Source organism: Anabrus simplex, chromosome 11 (genome assembly GCF_040414725.1).
Source record: "Anabrus simplex isolate iqAnaSimp1 chromosome 11, ASM4041472v1, whole genome shotgun sequence".
In the NCBI taxonomy this organism is placed as follows: Eukaryota; Metazoa; Arthropoda; class Insecta; order Orthoptera; family Tettigoniidae; genus Anabrus; species Anabrus simplex.
The window spans coordinates 46716560-46736717 of record NC_090275.1 but is presented as its reverse complement, the minus strand read 5'-3'; the positions used below and the strand labels follow the sequence as shown (position 1 = coordinate 46736717).

Here is a 20158-nt window from a genome sequence, read left to right as displayed (position 1 = left end):
AGCTCGGTCCAGCGAATGGTGCTTGGCTTCAACATCGACGATCCTTAGTATAAAACACGATCTTCTCATTCCGCTGGTAATTCCTGCTAACAAACATGGCACAGCTCCTTATCTTTCTTTATACCAGTAAATGCGGTCCCAGTGATTAGTAAGCTGCAGTTTAGAGTTAGGAAATTGTATCAGAGAACTTTAATTAGATACTGTAATTAAACTCCAGAGCTGAAGTTGGCAACAAGGAGGGCATCCGGCCGTGAAAAATGGCATATAATTTCATCCCAGCTCATTCCCTATCCCGTATCAGGAAACAGAACTAAGGTGTACACGTGCGTTGCAATTATTGAGGTAAGAGTAGTACTTGCCTTTGGTAGTGGTTTGGGTTCTTTGACATGAATGCCAGCCACATTGACCACCGATGGCACCAGAGGTCTTGGATTATCAAAGCTGGGATGTGTGTTCACCATGACTGCACTCACTTTGATTATTTCTTGTGACGGAACGGCGGATGAAGGTCCAAGGTATTTTCTTGAAGTGGCTACAAAAATAAAATAAGTTACTTAGAACACAATGTGATGCGTATCAAAAGTCCTTGTATTGCGTGAATATTGAACTTGATATAACCCGGGATGTTAGCGTGCACCTAAAATTACCAGCTGTCTGCCAGTTGGTGTGGTGAAAAATAATTCGGAAAGGTCTGTATTGGGATCACGGCTGCAAATTTTGATGCAGAGTACAGGGTCTCTCATACAAACCACGAGCGAACGCACAGTGTTTGTACTCTGTGCTACGGCAGCTGCCTTTGCCGAACATGTCGCGCGCGGCCGCCCTGCTTTAAGCGTGTATACAATCTAGCCGAACTTATGTCGCGCGCGACCGCCCTGCTTTAAAGCGTGTATACAATCTAGCCGAACTTATGTCGCGCGCGGCCGCCCTGCTTTAAGCGTGTATACAATCTAGCCGAACTTATGTCGCGCGCGGCCGCCCTGCTGTAAGCGTGTATACAATCTAGCCGAACTTATGTCGCGCGCGGCCGCCCTGCTTTAAGCGTGCATACAATCTAGCCGAACTTATGTCGCGCGCGGCCGCCCTCCTTTAAGCGTGTATACAATCTAGCCGAACTTATGTCGCGCGCGGCCGCCCTGCTTTAAGCGTGTATACAATCTAACCGAACTTATGTCGCGCGCGGCCGCCCTGCTTTAGCGTGTATACAATCTAGCCGAACTTATGTCGCGCGCGGCCGCCCTGCTTTAAGCGTGTATACAATCTAGCCGAACTTATGTCGCGCGCGGCCGCCCTGCTTTAAGCGTGTATACAATCTAGCCGAACTTATGTCGCGCGCGGCCGCCCTGCTATAAGCGTGTATACAATCTAGCCGAACTTATGTCGCGCGCGGCCGCCCTGCTATAAGCGTGTATACAATCTAGCCGAACTTATGTCGCGCGCGGCCGCCCTGCTTTAAGCGTGTATACAATCTAGCCGAACTTATGTCGCGCGCGGCCGCCCTGCTTTAAGCGTGTATACAATCTAGCCGAACTTATGTCGCGCGCGGCCGCCCTGCTTTAAGCGTGTATACAATCTAGCCGAACTTATGTCGCGCGCGGCCGCCCTGCTTTAAGCGTGTATACAATCTTATATGAAATTCTACCTTATAAAATATGCTGGAAGTGTCTTACTTCCTGGGTTATACAGGCACCGTATCTGGTAACCCAATTCTGACTGACGCGAGTGAGTTCTGCCACTGTTTCTGATGTTTCTGATTCCATTCCTACGGTTTCCTTCCATTTCCTCCAATGTATGAAGATTTTTTCGATACACTTTTGCTTTAAGTTTACCCCACAAGTAAAAATCACATACTGTTAGATCTGGAGAACGAGGGAGGAGTACTCCAGCACTGATTACTCTGTCTGCAAACACTCCGAGACTGGAGGAAGGGAATATTCTGCTGTATAAGCAGGGGTTGAATTTTGTTAAAACCACCCACCCACGCGATTTTTCTTCTCATGGTAACTGATGGAAGAACGCCGTCGAAATATCATTTTGGCACCACTCTGCATTTACTGTCGTCTCGAAAAAAAATGGGCCCAATATTAATCGCCATGCACTAACAGCACACCAAACACCAATCTTCCTATCATAATGAGGAACTTCATAAACACCATTAGGATTTTCTACACCCCAATAGACAGAGTTATGACTACACGACCATTAAGATGAAAGCATGCCTCTTCCGGAAAGAACACAAGCTTTGGGTCGAATAAACGATCATTCAGTGATGCAAGATACCACTCAAAATATCTCACTCTAGTGGCTTAATCAGCAGGTTTTAAACAAAGGGCCCGTGTAAACCTGTACGATTTGATGTGTAACAGTTTTGTAGCTCTGTGTGCAGAAGAAACCGAAATGCCTACTTGTTGTGCTGATTTTTTCGGTGACCGTTCAAGATTCGCACCAATGTCATCTAGCTGTACTTCTGTTAAAACTGTTCGTGTGCTCGCATGTTTTTCTATTGACCATTGTTTCAAATGTATTTACAATTACCTGAATCTGTGCTCATGAAGGTGGCACTTGTCTAGGAAATTGCTGAACAAATGCATCGCGTACCCGTCCAGCCGACTTGTACATAAAATAACTTTTACATACGAAAATACATTGTTGGAATGATAAGTGTCTCACCATGCTAACAGCTGAAATTCAGACTGGCGACTGATGCTTGCGAGGTCGAACACGTGCTCGCTGCTTGCAAGGTCAAGTACTATGCACGCTCCTCCAATACTGCCGCTTGGACGGTCTAAGTTTACATGGGAGATTTTGTATACGGCCTACCGCGTGATAGGCACAACCGAAATGAAAAATCTAGTCAGAATAGATTTCGCCGTGTGAACAGTACATTCTGTCACAATTTTCCCTGTTTCCAATTTATAGAAAGTCCTTCAGTTCACTGTACGATATGAATCGTTCCTAGAAATAATTTTATGTGTGAAGATTATACTTACCATCAATATTTGGCAGTACTTTAGAATTCCAGAGATGATCCACCCATAAATTAAAGAGAAAGTTGTGCATCCGTTCTGAGAATGTCATGTGGTCTGAGTATGGTAACATTATATTAGAAATGTAAGCAGGATTATTTGGATTTCCGAACATATAGTCAATCCAATGTGGATGGCTAAATCCACTTACTCCTATCGCAGGCGGCGACCTGGAAGCAAAGGAAAAGCAGGAAAAGAATATTAAATAGATAATAAACAAATTGGTATTTTAATCTTGCCTTCCGATATGCTGATTGTTGTACCTGTTCCATGTTATTCTATAGGTTTCTGTAATTTAGAAATTCTCTCTCTGTTTGTTTTACGATTTAATCTGGATGGTTGGATGATTTTCTCCTAAGTATTTGAAATTATTTACCTGAGGGATTTTGCTAAACTGTATTACCAGAATTTGTTTGTCTAAGTATCGAGGAAATACTTTCTCGTATGAGATTTAGAGTCCAGTTTCAGATGCAACTGCATGAAGATTTTTCGAGGGACTCTATTGTTTCTTGCTTATTGTTGAATAGAATTATCTGATCATCTGTGAAGGCCAAATATTTGGTATGAATTTGACATTTTATAACACTGTAATTAAGTCTGAAGCACTATACTAATCAGAAACCTTGATCATTGGAAGTAGATAACTAATTAAAAATGTAGAAAAATAAGGTAGTGTGATTAGCTGCCAGCCCTGAAGGCCAGGGTTCGATTCCCGGACCTGACACGAAATTTGAAAAGTGTTACGAGGGCTGGAACGGGGTCCATTGAACCTCGGGAGGTCAACTGAGAAGAGAGGGGTTTGGTTTCCACTTCACCCATCCTCGAAGTGGTTTTCCGTGGTTTCCCACTTTTCCCCAAGGCAAATGTGGGAATGGTACCTAACTTAAAGCCACGGCCGATTCCTTCGCTCTTCCTTATCTATTCCCTCCCAATCATCCCACCCCCCTGTTCAGCATAGCAGATGAGGCCGCCTGGGCGTGGTACTGGTCCTTCTTCCCAGTTATACCCCCCCTCCCCCGACCCAAAGTTTCAGGCTCCAGGTCACTTCATTTGAGGCGTAGAGGGGGGAGGGGATCCCGCGCTGAGTCCGAGCAAAAAACCAACCCTGGAGGGTAAAAGCATTAAGAAGGAAAGAAAGCAGAATCCTTAGGAAATAGATATTATGAGAAAAAGACGATTAAAATTTTATGCCCGTATTCAAAGAATGGACAGCCTGAATCCTTGGCTGAATGGTCAGCGTTAAGGCCTTCGGTTCATAGGGTCCCGGGTACGATTCCCGGTGGGGTCGGGGATTTTAATCGCGTCTGATTAATTCTTCTGACTCGGGGACTGGATTTTTGTGTTCGTCCCAAAATTTTCTTTTTCATATTCAGACAACACACGTCTTTACACAGGAACACGCAAGAGTCATTACATCCCTCCATATAGGGTTGGCGTCAGTAAGGGCATCCGGCCGTAAAAGAAGGTCAGATCCAAATGTGCTACAGATGTGGGGAAAAGCTATAGCAGTAGTAGTAGTAGTAAAAGAAGAAGAAGAATATTCAAGGAATGTACTGTGAAAATCTTACTAAAAATATATTTAAGTATGCCTGTTCACTAAAAATTAAGAATAATTCAATAATCGAAAATGAAAAAGACTTTCAAGAAGTCAACATAACAGGTGAAATTATATGGGCAGGCTTAGCTTTAGAACGTTGGTGAACAAACATCATTTCCGGAACAAACTCAAGATGAGATCCACCACTGCGTGGACGAAAGAACGGAAGAAAAATTACAGCGAGATGATGAAGTCCGCCTCTGTGGTGTAGTGGTTAGTGTGATTAGCTGCTACCCCCGGAGGCCCGGGTTCGATTCCCGGCTCTGCCACGAAATTTGAAAAATGGTACGAGGGCTGGAACGGGGTCTACTCAGCCTCAGTAGGTCAACTGAGTATAGGTGGGTTCGATTCCCACCTCAGCCATCCTGGAAGTGGTTTTCCGTGGTTTCCCACTTCTCCTCTAGGCAAATGCTGGGATGGTACCTAACTTAAGGCCATGGCCGCTTCCTTCCCTCTTTCTTGTGTGTCCCTTCCAATCTTCCCATCCCCCCACCAAGGCCCCTCTTCAGCATAGCAGGTGAGGCCGCCTGAGCGAGGTACTGGTCATCCTCCCCAGTTGTATACCCTGGCCCAGAGTCTGAAGCTCCAGGACACTGCCCTTGAGGCGGTAGAGGTGGGATCTGTCGCTGAGTCCGAGGGAAAAACCGGCCCTGGAGGGTAAACAGAAGAAGAAGAAGAAGATAATCTGGGAAGAGAAGAAAGCAAATTCATCTGCTAAATAAGTTCAATCGCGCTCCTTATTTGGGCACAACTTTGTGAAAAAAGAAAAGGTTTGTTTACAATTTGCTTTACGTTGCACCGACACATGTGTCTTATAGTAACAACGGGATATAGTCGGGCTGAGTGGCTCAGGCGGTTGAGGCGCTGCTCTTCTGACCCCAACTTGGCAGGTGGTATTTGAAGGTGTTCAGATACGTCAGCCTCGTATCAATAGATTTAGTGGCACGTAAAAGAGCTCCTGCGGGACAAAATTCCGGCACCTCGGCGTCTCCGAAAACCGTAAAAGTAGTTAGTGGGACGTAATATAAATAATATAGGGTCTTTATTTATGCTTGGCAGAGACTTTCTCGCTCGACCTAGGCCGCCAGTGACGGTTCAGTTGCCGGCTACCGCGCGTGCGTATGTACGGCAGAATACGGTGCTCAAAATCATTATAATGCATTTTACTCACCATGTTTACAGTTTATGCTCAAAATCATTATCATGCATTAATCATGCATTTTACTCACTATTTTTACAGTTTATGCTGAAAATGTTCCCCATGCGCTGCTAGACATAATCTGCATCTCCTAATGAAGTTTTCGGTTACTCTACCAAGTTCTTCAGCACTCATGGATGCAATTGCAGCTCTTATATTGTCTTTTAAGTTCATCTAGTGTGTGTGGGTTGTTCCCATAAACTGCATTTTTTTACGTTCCCCACAAATAGAAATCACATGCCGTTAAATCTGGGGTACGAAGGGGCCACAGAATTTTACTTATGAGCCTCGTGCCAAACACGCAGCGTAATTCAGCAATTGATGCCTCAGCTGCGATAGTACATATCTCACACCCTCGCACTATATGTACAAGTGAGAGATATTATTGTCAGTATTCGATTTATTATTATTATTATTATTATTATTATTATTATTATTATTATCTGCATTTCAATTGTATATTTTGTCATTAATATTTGTAAGCTGGGAGGTCTCCATATATGGTAGGTATGAGTAATTTGTTTTGTACAACGGCTGGGAAAACATTGCTCTATTGAACTTGGAAACATTGCATGAGTCATGTATCTATTCCAGTCTGATGAGATGAGCTTCTTGTTGTACTCGGAAAGTTCTATGACTCATGTGAAACACCCCAGAGTTTGTTATTGCCTTGGGAGCAAGAAGAAGTCCAAAGCGTGGTCTTGACAAGAGGATCTACTATGATTGGCTGGCCAGGATCAATCTCGGCGTATCATGTGAGAGCTGAGGTCTTTATATACTTCGACATCACAGCGGAAGTCAACCACAACCACACACATTGTACGGGAAGGAAGTATTGCGGACATAATGTACGGGAAGGAGGTAGTGCAGACACACTGTACAGGAAGGAAGTAGTGCTGACACTATACGGGAGTGAAACTGGATATACGGTACTGGAGTGACACTGCTGCAATATACTGGACTGGACTTCAAACGTTCGTGGAACGTATTCTTGTTATGTTCGTGGAAAGTGGCTGACCGACAAATTGTGGAGTGGGTAGGCACTGAGTATTATATCACTTTGTGGTGGCCTGGTATTACATGTTGCTGAAAGCTGGGAGGTGCTATATCTCAGACTTTCCATAATTTATGTTCAGGAATGACAAGCGTGTGTTGCTCAAAGGTATATATCTTTACAACAAGTGTTAGACTCAGTGAACTCAGTATTATGAGGTACAGTATATGTGTGATATTATAAGAATCGGCAAGTCGTGTTGATACAGAGACAGTGAAGGGTACTTATCTACATATATGTACATTGTTCAACGGACTAACCGCAAATGGTGGCTTAGTTCTCGCTTTCGTTTTCCCACTGTTTTCTTTGTTGTTGTTGTTGTTGTTGTTGTTGTTGTTGTAAATATGGTGTCTTCCAGTAATATTTTTTTTTGTGTATTATAAGTGTATTTTGGTGTGTTGATGAGGTGCTTATGAACGGATTTTATTGAGAATATAGTTAGATATTTTAGAATCAGTGGAGTTATTGATGAACCTAGGTGCAGTCCCTACCTATTTAGTCGTTTTCAGAAGGTTAGGTAAGGCCTGTAGCAGATGTACCAGTACGCAGCATTATGTACTCGCCCTGGGAGATAAAGAATTATCATGCTCTATCTAAATTCGAGGGATTCATTCTGGTGAACTCTGGCGCCCATACTGCGGACATTTCAATTGTTTTTATTAAGTTTTTGAGTATATTTATTTATATATTTTTATTTATGGTATTTTATTATTATTTATTAATACCAATTAGTTACACAGCTGTATGAGCTGTGGAATAATCCTGCTGAAAATATGCTGAAAAACGTTCTGCGAATGTCAGTTCATCCAAGAACTGGTCAAGGATTTCATCTCTATAACGCACATTGTTTATTGTGCCTTCATAAAATATCGGGCCCACAATTCTATGCCCGTTCAGAGCGACCCAGACCCCGATTTTCTCGTCATAAAGCGGTTGCTCAAACACTATTTCTGGTTTTGTTGCACTGTAGTATCTGTTATTTTGTGAGCTTACATGGCCATGCAAATGGAAATTAGCCTCATCTGAAAAAAATTAACTTGGGGTCAATTTCACCTGAGTCTACCTTCCCTATAACCCAATTTCAAAAATTCACTCTCTTGACGGGATCTAGCGGTTGTAATTGTTGCATTGCGCTAACCGTTTATGGTTTCAGTTTTAATAATTTTGTTGCCTTCCAGGCAGAAGCATGAGATACCTCAGTTTCCTGCGCCAATCGCTTAAGTGATTTTGTGGTGTGTGTTCCAATCTTTCGCCTTTGCCATCTAATTTAGCCTCAGTAATGAGATAACGACCTTAACGTCTATTTTTATTGTTTACTGAACCTGTACGTTTGAATCTCCTGGCCAGTTGTTTTATTGTCCGATTAATAGAAATGTGTCTCCCTGGAAATTTCGCTCGAAAATTTTGTCTTGTCCTAGCGCACGATTTTCTGCACTTAATGTAAGTATTGTGCAGATATACACGTTAACGTAACGAATATTTCATACACATTACAGCACTATACACAATCACAATAAAACACTATACAATACGACATACAGTACGCAGTAGCTTCATTGAACACCCTATATCTCGGAACTCAGCTCTCAGCAGCTGCAGAAGTGCCGGAAACCGCGCGCGCCAGCGGCCGGTAGCGGCCTGTCATCATCGGCCAAGGTCGAGCTAAATTGTCCTTGCCAAGCACAAATAAAAACCCTGTATTATTATTGTAACGATGGGAGAGGAAAGAGCTGGGAATGGGAAGGAAGCGGCCGTGGCCTTAATTAAGGTACAGCGACAGCATTTGCTTAGTGTGAAAATGGGAAACCACGAAAAACCATCTCAGGGCTGCTGACAGTGGGGTTCGAACCCACTATCTTCCGAATGCAAGCTCACAGCTGCGCAACCCTAATCGTACGGCTACTTGCTCGATGGTATGGTACACGGGAAGATAGATGATAGAAAAATTATCATCATCATAAAAACCCACCCTTGTGTAGGTCATGAGGACCCTTGGCAGTGGAATTTCATGACTTCCAGTATGTCTCACTTCGGCACTTAGTGGTTAGATCTATTCCCGGCCGTCTTCGTCCCCAGGAATTAACCTGGTAATTTCTGGTCTTAGGTCATGTAATAATAATAATGTTATTTAACTTCTCCTCAGTTGCTGGATTGTATGGTATGCTAACTAAAGAAGGAAATTACTGGATGATTTTCACAAGTTTTTAAAACTAAGGAGGTCCTAGGACAAGCATATCTATTGACAGTTTTGACGAGCGCTACGATCCTTGTAAATTTCTAGGCCTTTCTTGTATCAACTTATCATTTTATCTGCCCAGTTTCAAAGTTAATTTTCTGTTGTAAAACACAATCGTTGATTAATTTAAAAATCTTGCAAGTCTTCGTGCTCACCACTAGACGGCAGCTCGTATTTGACGGATTGGCCTCGCCGGGATGGCGATCTTCCGTAGCGTTAAAAACCTGCAATGGGTCGCGGACGCCACTACTACCACGTTTGCCGGAATGGCTGCGACTCCCGCAACAAATCTAAATTTCCTGGCCGTAGAAATCATATTTCCCTTTAGGTGGCCTTTAGGGCGAGGATGAAAAGTGAGTAGTAGTCGTCGTAAATGTGACGGTTGACACACGGTCGTTGTCCGGCGGAAGAGCTGTTCCGACCGATTGTCGTGACGACTGAAAGATTTAAGGACCCTGATTTTCCATCCGGTAGAAATCGTCACATGCGAAATGGAAATAATATTGACACCAAACCATTGTCTAATTTGATAATCCCTCCAGTGTTGCCCCTTTCAGTGGGTGTTTCATATGCCCCCACCGACAGGGGGTTGTGAATACTCAATATTCTACCAATAGAAATGATGACTGTACTTACCCAAATCTTTTTGCTAATCCTAGAAGACATTCCCCACATGAAGCTTCATATATCAACAAGTCGAACTTGAAATTGTCTGGGTAGTTTAGCAGAGTCTTCATTCCTTTGTTCTTGAAGGTGAATTCGCATGTTTTAAAAACCCATTCAAAGAAAATATCTAGCATTTCTGATGGCGGCGTGTCAGTCATATTCTCGAGGTCGAATTCTTCTTGCTCTTCTACAAACTCGTACATTCCTTCCAGAACAAGGCTTGTGATGTTAGGGCCGGGATTCTTCACGGGCAATGTAACAAGAACGGTCACATTGTGACCTCTTTCCGCTAACGCAGTGACGAGAGCGCTGTTCCAGATGTGGTGACTGCGCGATGGGGCGTTCAATAACATCAGAACATTAGCAGGTCTAGTAGCACTCACCCAACACAACAGCAGGGTTACTAGTGACAGATGAAATCGCATAGCTGTTGACTACCTGGAAAATGAAAATATGTTATAACAGGGAGAATAAAACAAGAAGATATGGCATGACACTGAAATGCTGTTTAATTGCGTTGATGCAGCATGAGTTCAATATATGCACCATCACGGGCCGCACATTGTTCATAACGTTTCTGAAGATTATTGAACATGTTGATAAACAAATGTCACTGTTAAGGGCACAACAATCCACAGTTCTAGCCCTTCAGGCAAGGAACTCAATGTTGAAAACATCCCAGGGATATGAGCTACGAATTTTAGGTAAATACAATATAATAAAGCATGAGAATATATTCTTTATTATAATCCTTTTCTTAATCATTGCTATCTGGTAGATTAGATCACGGCCGACTTGATGCGTCGCTCTAGCTAGCTGAGCGTGGCGAGGGATCCAGTCAGCCGTGATTAGATTATCAGTGTGCCTTTTTCTACCACTACGAGCACCAGTGTGAGTCAATGCATTGTTTCACTTAAGCACCACTACGAGTGCTAATGTGAGTCAATGCAGAATTTCACTTAAGCCCTTATAACTACATTCGGTGTGGACATTTTTCAAAAAAATAAAAAAGCACCCGAGGGTATTGAACCAAGGAGCACATTACAGAAAGAATTATGTAAATAAGTTAATTTGGCTAGGATTAGAATAAAAGAGAAAACGAGTAAAGAAATAAGCGATTTAGGCTGTTATTTGGAACTGCATGTAGGCCGGAAGTGATTTTCGATTTTTTGATTCACAATTTGAAAACTTTTCGGGCCCTTTAGCCCTTCAACTTTCTGCACAATTAAGGAAATTGCTTCATTTTACGTTTTTCGTAGTAGGGGGACCCCTACTTTGTCTGCTAAGAAATGTTCTCAACATTAAAACTGACGCTATCTTCTCGTGTGATTCGAAAATATTTGTATGTGGGTCATTTGTTTTGAAAACTGGAAGGGTTTCATATATTTATTTATTTATTTATTTATTTATTTATTTATTTATTTATTTATTTATTTATTTATTTATTTATAATAGCAGGCCCCCTTTCCTACTTCTAATCACAGCGCAGTTGGGAAGGTATCATTATAATGGCTTGCCTCCTTGCCAGCTGCTTGTCACGATCGAATTGGGGAGTTTTCATTATAATGACAGGCTCCGTTTTCTGCCGCCAGTCACAGTTTAAGGATACTACTAAATGGGACTCTACTTCGAGCAGTATAAAAATAAAAATAGCCATGAATTAATGTGGCAATTCCAGGAATCCCATTAACTTAAAACTTGGTACCAGAGAAGTTGATACCCTCCGGATCAGTAGAAAAATTAAAAAAATCCTAGAATTACGCGAGGGGTCCAGGCTGGATGGGGTTTGAAGGTTGGGGCTCATCATAAGAACGCAGGTGTAAGCATTTCTTTCACCTGAACGGATATATTTTTCCAAAGCGATTGCCTGTAGTTTTAGTGGGTTTAAAAGTTTCCCGAATGTCCAAATTGAGTTTTAACATAAAACCCCGATAAAGTGTTGAAGGAATTTTTTTGAGATATTAAGGATACCAATAAAGTGAACTGGATTTTTAAGCGATCTGCACAAAAGTATAAGCATGAAAACATACATGAATTAATGCGGCACTTCCAGGCATTCTACGAACCTAAAACTTGGTACCAGAGAAGTTGGCGCCCTCCGGATCCGTAGAGAAATCGAATATTCATAGAATTCCATGAAGCGGCCAGGCTGGGTGGGGGTTTAAAAATTGGGGCTGAACATAAGAACTCAGTGTATGAATTTTTTTCACCCAGTGCGACGTATTTTTTTAAAGCGATGACATATAGTTTTCATGGGCTTAAGGTTTTCCTCAAAGTCAAAATAAAGTTTTAACATCAAACCCTGAGAAGCATGAGTATTCCCCTGTTACACAGACACACGTATATTTTTAATTAATCATTTTTACCTATTGAAATGCATTTAGTAAATTACAAAGTATCTTAGGGCGGTTATGTTTATCCAACCACTGCTCTATGATATTCCTACACCGAGTGATGGAACACTAGGCTAGTTTTATCATGTGGCACACTGCATGTGTTAATTCGTCGTACAGCACTCTGAATTTTTTCAGTTGTTTAGTGGTAGTAAATCTGGAGATCATCGGCATAAAGATGATATTTGCAGTATGTAATCGATTTGGCAACATCATGTATGCAATTTGCAAATAACAGAGGTCCTTGGGGGACATCGAAGGTTCATTTAGTTACTCAGATCTGTCGTTATTTCTGCAGCGGACTGGCGGTGGTTTATGAGGTGCGAACTGAAAACTTGTGTTGCAATCTGGCCGGAATTTAGTGAATTCAGTTACAAGAGTAGCAGCTGGGGAACAACGGTAAATATATAGAACTAACACAGTCACTTGTGGGCTGTCCGTTGCGTGTCGGATGTTACCACTTTATCAGTTACTTTCAATTGGGCAGTCGCCGAGCTGTTTCCTTTCTTGAAACCAGATTGGTAAAGGTTAAGCAGTGAGTAGTTAATCAAGTATATTAGGACTTGCATTTGCTCGTGTACCAAGCTTTGTAGTATTTTGAAAAGGAGTGAAAGAATGGATATAGAGTGATAACCTGATCGGTACACAGCTATTGGTCTGCCCATGGTGACTAAAAATTAATAAATTAATAATATTTAATCGAATTTGGAGTGGTAGTTAGATAATAAGAGTGGTAGGTGTTCGTATGCTGTACATTAGTAAAAACTAGAACAACCTTATGATGCTTTCGAATTTCACCAATTTTGTATTCCTTTTATCAATCACTGTCGCGAAGGTATTGATTTTCGGGAAACAGACGTCGATATCAACCGAATTTGAACCGTTTCGAAAAATATTGTTTCTGTCGAAAAATACTAAATAGGGGTTAGAGGTCGGTAGTGGCGATAATATGAAAAGCGAATTCGCAGAACAAATCAACTCGAAGAAATTGGTGACTTGATCGAAGCGTCGGAAAAGGGTTAAATCGGCACGAAACCTTATTTTGATTATGTCTGAAATCCAGTCGTCAAGCAATGATAAGAATGTGTACACATTTAACTCATTTTGATAAGGAGGTTATGGAGTGAAAGTAAATTGCAGGCGGTTAATAAAGCAGCCTCTGCTGGGTTATCTCCAGTAGTCTACGTTTCAATTTCTTGAAAAGGAATAATTACATGTCAGTAAATCTATTAGGCCTTTATGCATTGGTGTCCACTGGAACTATCCAGAATTAATTCTTTTTTTTTTTTTTTTTTTTTTTTTTGCTATTGGCTTTACGTCACACCGACACCGATAGGTCTTATGGCGACGATGGGATAGGAAAAGCCTAGGAGTTGGAAGGAAGCGGCCGTGGCCTTAATTAAGGTACAGCCTCAGCATTTGCCTGGTGTGAAAATGGGAACCCACGGAAAACCATCTTCAGGGCTGCCGACAGTGGGATATCCAGAATCTTGGCTCCAGGCGAGGGCGCGGCGTAATTGAATGCAATTACGGATTCATTAAATGTAATATGTAATTTTGTGAAGAATATACCTGGGCTGAATGGCTCAGACGGTTGAGGCGCTGGCCTTCTGACCCCAACTTGGCAGGTACGATCCTGGCTCAGTCCGGTGGTATTTGAAGGTACTCAAATACGTCAGCCTCGTGTCGGGAGATTTACTGGCACGTAAAGGAACTCATGTGGGACTGAATTTCGGCACCTCGGCGTCTCCAAAAACCGTAAAAGCAGTTAGCGGGACATAAAGCCATTATTATTATTATTATTATTATTATTATTATTATTATTATTATTATTATTATTATTATTATTATTATTGAAGTATGCCTGTATACCTTTATACTATATGAAGTCACGTGCTTTTAACAAAAGATAGCCCGGCTCCATGACTAAATGGTTAGCGCCTTTGGTCCAAGTGTCCAGGGGTCGATTCTCGACCGGGTTGGGTATTTTACCTTTCATTGATTAATTCTTCTGACTCGGGGAATGTGTGTGTATCTTTCTATGTGAAAAATTGAATGAACAGGCTACAAATTATAACTCACATTGCAAAAAAATAAATGTTTGTTATTCTCCTTCAAACTAAGTGCACTAGTTTTTTTCAGAAATAAACAAAACCTTAGTACAGTGATCGCTTGGCGGGGAATTCACGTTAGAAAACGCTTTCACTTGCTCCGTCAGTGTTTCGGAGTTCTGCCACTTGGGTTGTAAATATACCGAGTAAATTAATGTTTTCAGATCCTTTAAGTTAAATGTCTAAAATCATGCTTAAGCTAACAATTTAGCCACCTCTATATTTTATCACTACAACTACGTTAAGTGTAAATATACTATATACTTACCGTTCTTCCTGTGGTACAGCCAGAAGATTTTTTCCTTGCTGATATAGTGTGGTGTGTCTCTCTGTCACTGAATATTATTGAACATCTTATATCTTATCGGCCTTGATGCCCAACCGCAGTTCTAGCCTGCTGTTACATCAGCATCAAAGTTATGGCTCCTTTTAAATATAGGGGCCGTGCTAGTGGAGCTGTTTCGACTGCAAGCGCCTCTGACGGAAAGAACGAACACGATTTGCGGGAGGGCGCGGTCGTGGGGAGGGATTACTGTATGCTATTCCGCGTGGAATTCGCAAGTAGTAACTCGTATTTATTCCTTCTAAGCATACGTTGCACAATATTGAGATATAGTTTCGGAAACTAATTTACCATCAAGTGTAATATGCGTTTGGTGTAGAAAAATAGAATGGAATTCATTATGCTTCACACGTTCCATCTTCAAAAAGGGCAGAAATCTTCAGATAAGCCAACATATATTTGACGTGAAAGAAAAACTAGAAGAAATATATCTTGCAAGTGTTTAGGGGAAACTAGTGTTAATCAACAACCTTAAGTAAGTTGTATTATTTATTTTCTAGCTTTATATAAAGATCATGTTTAATCAACAACATGTATACGATTAATTAAGTTTATAATAGTACTATGCTTTCACCATACGACATCATAAAATTGTAATTTAGTATATGAATTTTTTTTTCAGATGAATTATGACAGGAATGTCATAAAAGGTGAATGGAATGTAAAGCAGGCATATCGGAACGTTGTAAACATATTGCTGCGTTGTGCTCTGTCCTAAAAAATATGGCCGTTCTCCACCAATGGGACAAATTTAAGAAGTTCCTGTTAGAACCTATTTTGTAAAGGCGAAACTGTCCATGAAATGTTTCACGATAAAACAATGAAACGTGAGATTTACTCTAAGAGAAATGAAAAAGAGCCTCATTCCATGAAAGAGCTTTTTGAAGAAAATGAAAGATATTGATTGTGCTCTTTCTCGCATACTAAAAAAGAACGTGGAAATGAAACCTGTAATTACACGTTCGATTGTGGAAGAGTTGAAAAGTGGACGCAGTTGAACAGATCGAAAAGAATAGTTTTGTTAATTGTTATCGTATAATTTATTGGAAGCTAGGGTACTTATAAAATTTGTAGACGCTATTCAGTGGTTAATTTGTCTAATTTGAAATTTCGAATAACACCAATAATTTTCTGTAAGTGTGCAGTGTTTTATAATTCTAATGTCAGCCAGAAATATGATATTGCATTTCAGACAAGGGAGCAGTCAGGGTGCCCAGCATGGTTTCATGAGAGGAAGCAAGGAATATCTGCCAGTCAGCAAGCTCAGAAAGTTAAAACATTGCGAAATGGTGATTACTAGTGAAGGGATTTTAAGGTGCAACAGCTTTCCAAAAATATAGCTATTTTCATGCAGACAGGTTAATATGTGTATTTGGGGACATGAAATGAAGCGAATCAAACACCTTTGGCACTTTTATTGTGAGATTAGTACATTTTTCACCTTTTCCGTTTGCTTCATGTTTCAACACCTTTTCCTCCCACTTTTATATGCGTTTTTAAAAGATTAGACAGAATATTTTTTTCTCTTCATCAGATTTTCTTCCAAACTCTGAATTGCATTACGCAAATACAGGTAAATCCCGTTATACGCGGATTCATTAGTCCTCGCCGGGGTTCCTTGGTTCGAGTCAGACCGCGAGTAATCCACTAAAATTCGCGGTCTGTCTCATGTTCTGAGAGATTTCTGCAGAATTCCTCCCATCTTTCTATCTTACGTTCCAGCAAGCGATTGCCGACTTCTTCGGCTAGTTTCGTGTATTCCGCCCGATCGCTGGGTCACGGTATTTTTGCCAACTTTTCGTGTATCTGTTTTTAGTATGGATCAAATCCTTGAGGAGATCCGGCGTGGGGTCGAGGCCGAGCAGCGATCATATTTATGTCTCGGCCAGGACCCGTTTCCAGCGCGGTCCGTGCATTTTGACGACGGTCCTGATTATTATTATTATTATTATTATTATTATTATTATTATTATTATTATTATTATTATTATTATTATTATTATTATTATTATCATAAGACGTGTTGGCTAGATGTAACTCCGCTGTTGGGCGGAAGTTACCTCTGCCAGTAGTGCCATTATTGGCAATAATTCCAGCGCCATTGTCGCGCGGAAGTAGTTGAGCAGGATTTCTAGCAGCTTCAATGATGTTAGTTCATTTGGAAATATTGCAGACTGTTACTGCTTAAATCGTCCAGTTACATATTGCATATTACATTACATATTATTTATTTAAATACGAGGGCCATCAAGAAATTAAGTTTCCCAATATTTATAAAAGAAGACAACATAGTTACATGAAAATCTTTATTCGTATCCGATACAGCAATGTTGGAGCTATTTTTCGACATAATCACCCCAGAATTGGGACACTTGTCATATTGTGGGATCAACGTTTCTATGCCGGTGTCGTAGAATTCTGCCGCTGGGAATGGAACCAGCATGTGACATTCGTCTTCAGTTCTTCGTCCGTGTGAAAATGCGGACAGGAGGACAGGAATTTTTTGAGGTGCAAGAAAAGTTGAAAATCACTGGGAGCAAGATCAGGATTGTATGATGGGTAATCAGACACCTACCAGCCGAACTCCTGCAGAACAGTTGCTGAGCGTCAAGCTATATATGGGCGAGTATTGCTACGGATCAGCACAACACCTGCACTGAGCATTCCACGCCTCTTATTTTGAATGGCCCATCGCAATTTCCGTAGAAACTTTTATCACAGACCGAACCTCGCAGACGCCGGGAGAAAGAAAACGAGCCGTCATTTCGAACCACTGCTGCTACGCTACTAACACCAGGCGGGACTTGTCCGGCCGGCATATGATTGCTACGTTATAGATCTCTCGCTCATGCGCATACTTCCCGGTTAAATACGTTTACAATGATTCGTATCATTATCCGTGACTGAAGTTTTTTCAGCACTACGGATAGAAAACATAACTACAATACCCAAAACGTAGAACATTTCAGTGTTCAGATTTCCTAAGGCTAATTTCTTTCAGTACACACTTTCACGGCTCTCATATACAAACAACAAGTGCCACAATTGAGTTGATAAGCTTTTGTTGAGATGTGCCTCAAGTCGAGTATGTATTGCCAGGAAAGTTTCTAACCGATTAACTCGAGAGGAGATTTAATTCTTATAGACAGTTGTGTGGTGCCAATTATAATGTATCTGTTTTACAAGTTTTTGAAGCTGAAAAGAAGATAACAGTGCAGTGTTTGCTAGGATTAAGGTTTGCAAAATATAAAGAAATACAAGCAAGGACGTGTTTCAGTTAGATTCCGATGACGAAACAGATATATGCAGTGAATTTTTCAGTGTGCTAGTTAAAGTAAATGAAATAGAAGTAGACTTCGATAACATGTTTCCTGTGATTTTCATTTCAGGTTATGTACTTTTAAGCTAGCCAGTAAACTTAATTGCAGATAGTATATCTCGAACATATCAAATGAAACAGTGGAAAATGACATGTTCAATAGCTTAAACAGAGGTGGGTTATCGGTCCCATCAGAATTGCTCTTAAACCTGTGTACAAGTACACTGACTGACAGAGCAAATGCAACACCAAGAAGGAGTGGTCAGAACTTTATGCCAATTGCAGGGTAGACTGACGTCACTGAGGTATGCTCATGATGTGAAATGCGCCGCTGTGCTGCGCACGTAGCGAACGATAAATGGGACACGGCGTTGGCGAATGGCCCACTTCGTACCGTGATTTCTCAGCCGACAGTCATTGTAGAACGTGTTGTCGTGTGCTACAGGACACGTGTATAGCTAAGAATGCCAGGCCGCCGTCAACGGAGGCATTTCCAACAGACAGACGACTTTACGAGGGGTATGGTGATCGGGCTGAGAAGGGCAGGTTGGTCGCTTCGTCAAATCGCAGCCGATACCCATAGGGATGTGTCCACGGTGCAGCGCCTGTGGCGAAGATGGTTGGCGCAGGGACATGTGGCACGTGCGAGGGGTCCAGGCGAAGCCCGAGTGACGTCAGCACGCGAGGATCGGCGCATCCGCCGCCAAGCGGTGGCAGCCCCGCACGCCACGTCAACCGCCATTCTTCAGCATGTGCAAGACACCCTGGCTGTTCCAATATCGACCAGAACAATTTCCCGTCGATTGGTTGAAGGAGACCTGCACTCCCGGCGTCCGCTCAGAAGACTACCATTGACTCCACAGCATAGACGTGCACGCCTGGCATGGTGCCGGGCTAGAGCGACTTGGATGAGGGAATGGCGGAACGTCGTGTTCTCCGATGAGTCACGCTTCTGTTCTGTCAGTGATAGTCACCGCAGACGAGTGTGGCGTCGGCGTGGAGAAAGGTCAAATCCGGCAGTAACTGTGGAGCGCCCTACCGCTAGACAACGCGGCATCATGGTTTGGGGCGCTATTGCGTACGATTCCACGTCACCTCTAGTGCGTATTCAAGGCACGTTAAATGCCCACCGCTACGTGCAGCATGTGCTGCGGCCGGTGGCACTCCCGTACCTTCAGGGGCTGCCCATTGCTCTGTTTCAGCAGGATAATGCCCGCCCACACACTGCTCGCATCTCCCAACAGGCTCTACGAGGTGTACAGATGCTTCCGTGGCCAGCGTACTCTCCGGATCTCTCACCAATCGAACACGTGTGGGATCTCATTGGACGCCGTTTGCAAACTCTGCCCCAGCCTCGTACGGACGACCAACTGTGGCAAATGGTTGACAGAGAATGGAGAACCATCTCTCAGGACACCATCCGGACTCTTATTGACTCTGTACCTCGACGTGTTTCTGCGTGCATCGCCGCTCGCGGTGGTCCTACATCCTACTGAGTCGATGCCGTGCGCATTGTGTAACCTGCATATCGGTTTGAAATAAACATCAATTATTCGTCCGTGCCGTCTTTGTTTTTCCCCAACTTTCATCCCTTTCGAACCACTCCTTCTTGGTGTTGCATTTGCTCTGTCAGTCAGTGTATATATAAGATCATGCAGATTTTAATCTCTGTGGAATATGAAGTAGTATTCCTTCGAAGTAAGAATCAGAAGTGTGTATTGATCCAGCTTGCAAGGCAAAGTATAAGTGATACAAGGGAGTGCTGCTCATAAGCTATTGTGAAAAACTTCTATATGAACTCCTCTGCCAATCTTTGCCCTATTTTGTAAATATTTTAATCATCAACTACACAAAACATGTTAATGATGCTGATGCTATGGTTAAGAGTTCTGGCAAGAAAACAAAACTGATAACCCTGGAGTAATTGTTTTGGAAGTTGATTTCCAATGTTAAAATTGTATTTTGATGGACATAGGATTGTATTGTTTTTTCTAGTTGTAGCCAGATGTTTGTTTATTCTCATATTTACCTTGACGTATTTATTTTAATATTCACTTTGTTTTGTATGTTTCCAATGAAAACTGCTCTTCCAGCAACGTTTTATTTGAGAAAACATAATTAAAGTTTAACTTCCCATATCTTACAGTAAGATTCCAAGGAGTAGCAGTACAGTGTTGCCAAGTTTCAGTGTCATGGCCTTAGTGTAGTCTGGCCA

The 20158-nt window shown here is 41.9% G+C and overlaps 1 protein-coding gene across 1 annotated transcript in view; it reads right to left on the bottom strand.

Annotated features, from left to right (window-relative positions):
- Window positions 1–14685, bottom strand: part of LOC136883228 (UDP-glycosyltransferase UGT5) — a 35939-nt gene extending 21254 nt beyond the window's left edge. The window contains exons 1-4 of the mRNA XM_067155428.2: window positions 14550–14685; window positions 9748–10215; window positions 2991–3196; window positions 360–532 (exon numbers count right to left, since the gene is read on the bottom strand). Coding sequence (XP_067011529.2) covers window positions 360–532; window positions 2991–3196; window positions 9748–10202 — 834 coding nt within the window. The 5' untranslated portion in view covers window positions 10203–10215; window positions 14550–14685. The remainder of the gene's footprint in view (window positions 1–359; window positions 533–2990; window positions 3197–9747; window positions 10216–14549) is intronic.
- Window positions 14686–20158: the final 5473 nt, after the last annotated feature.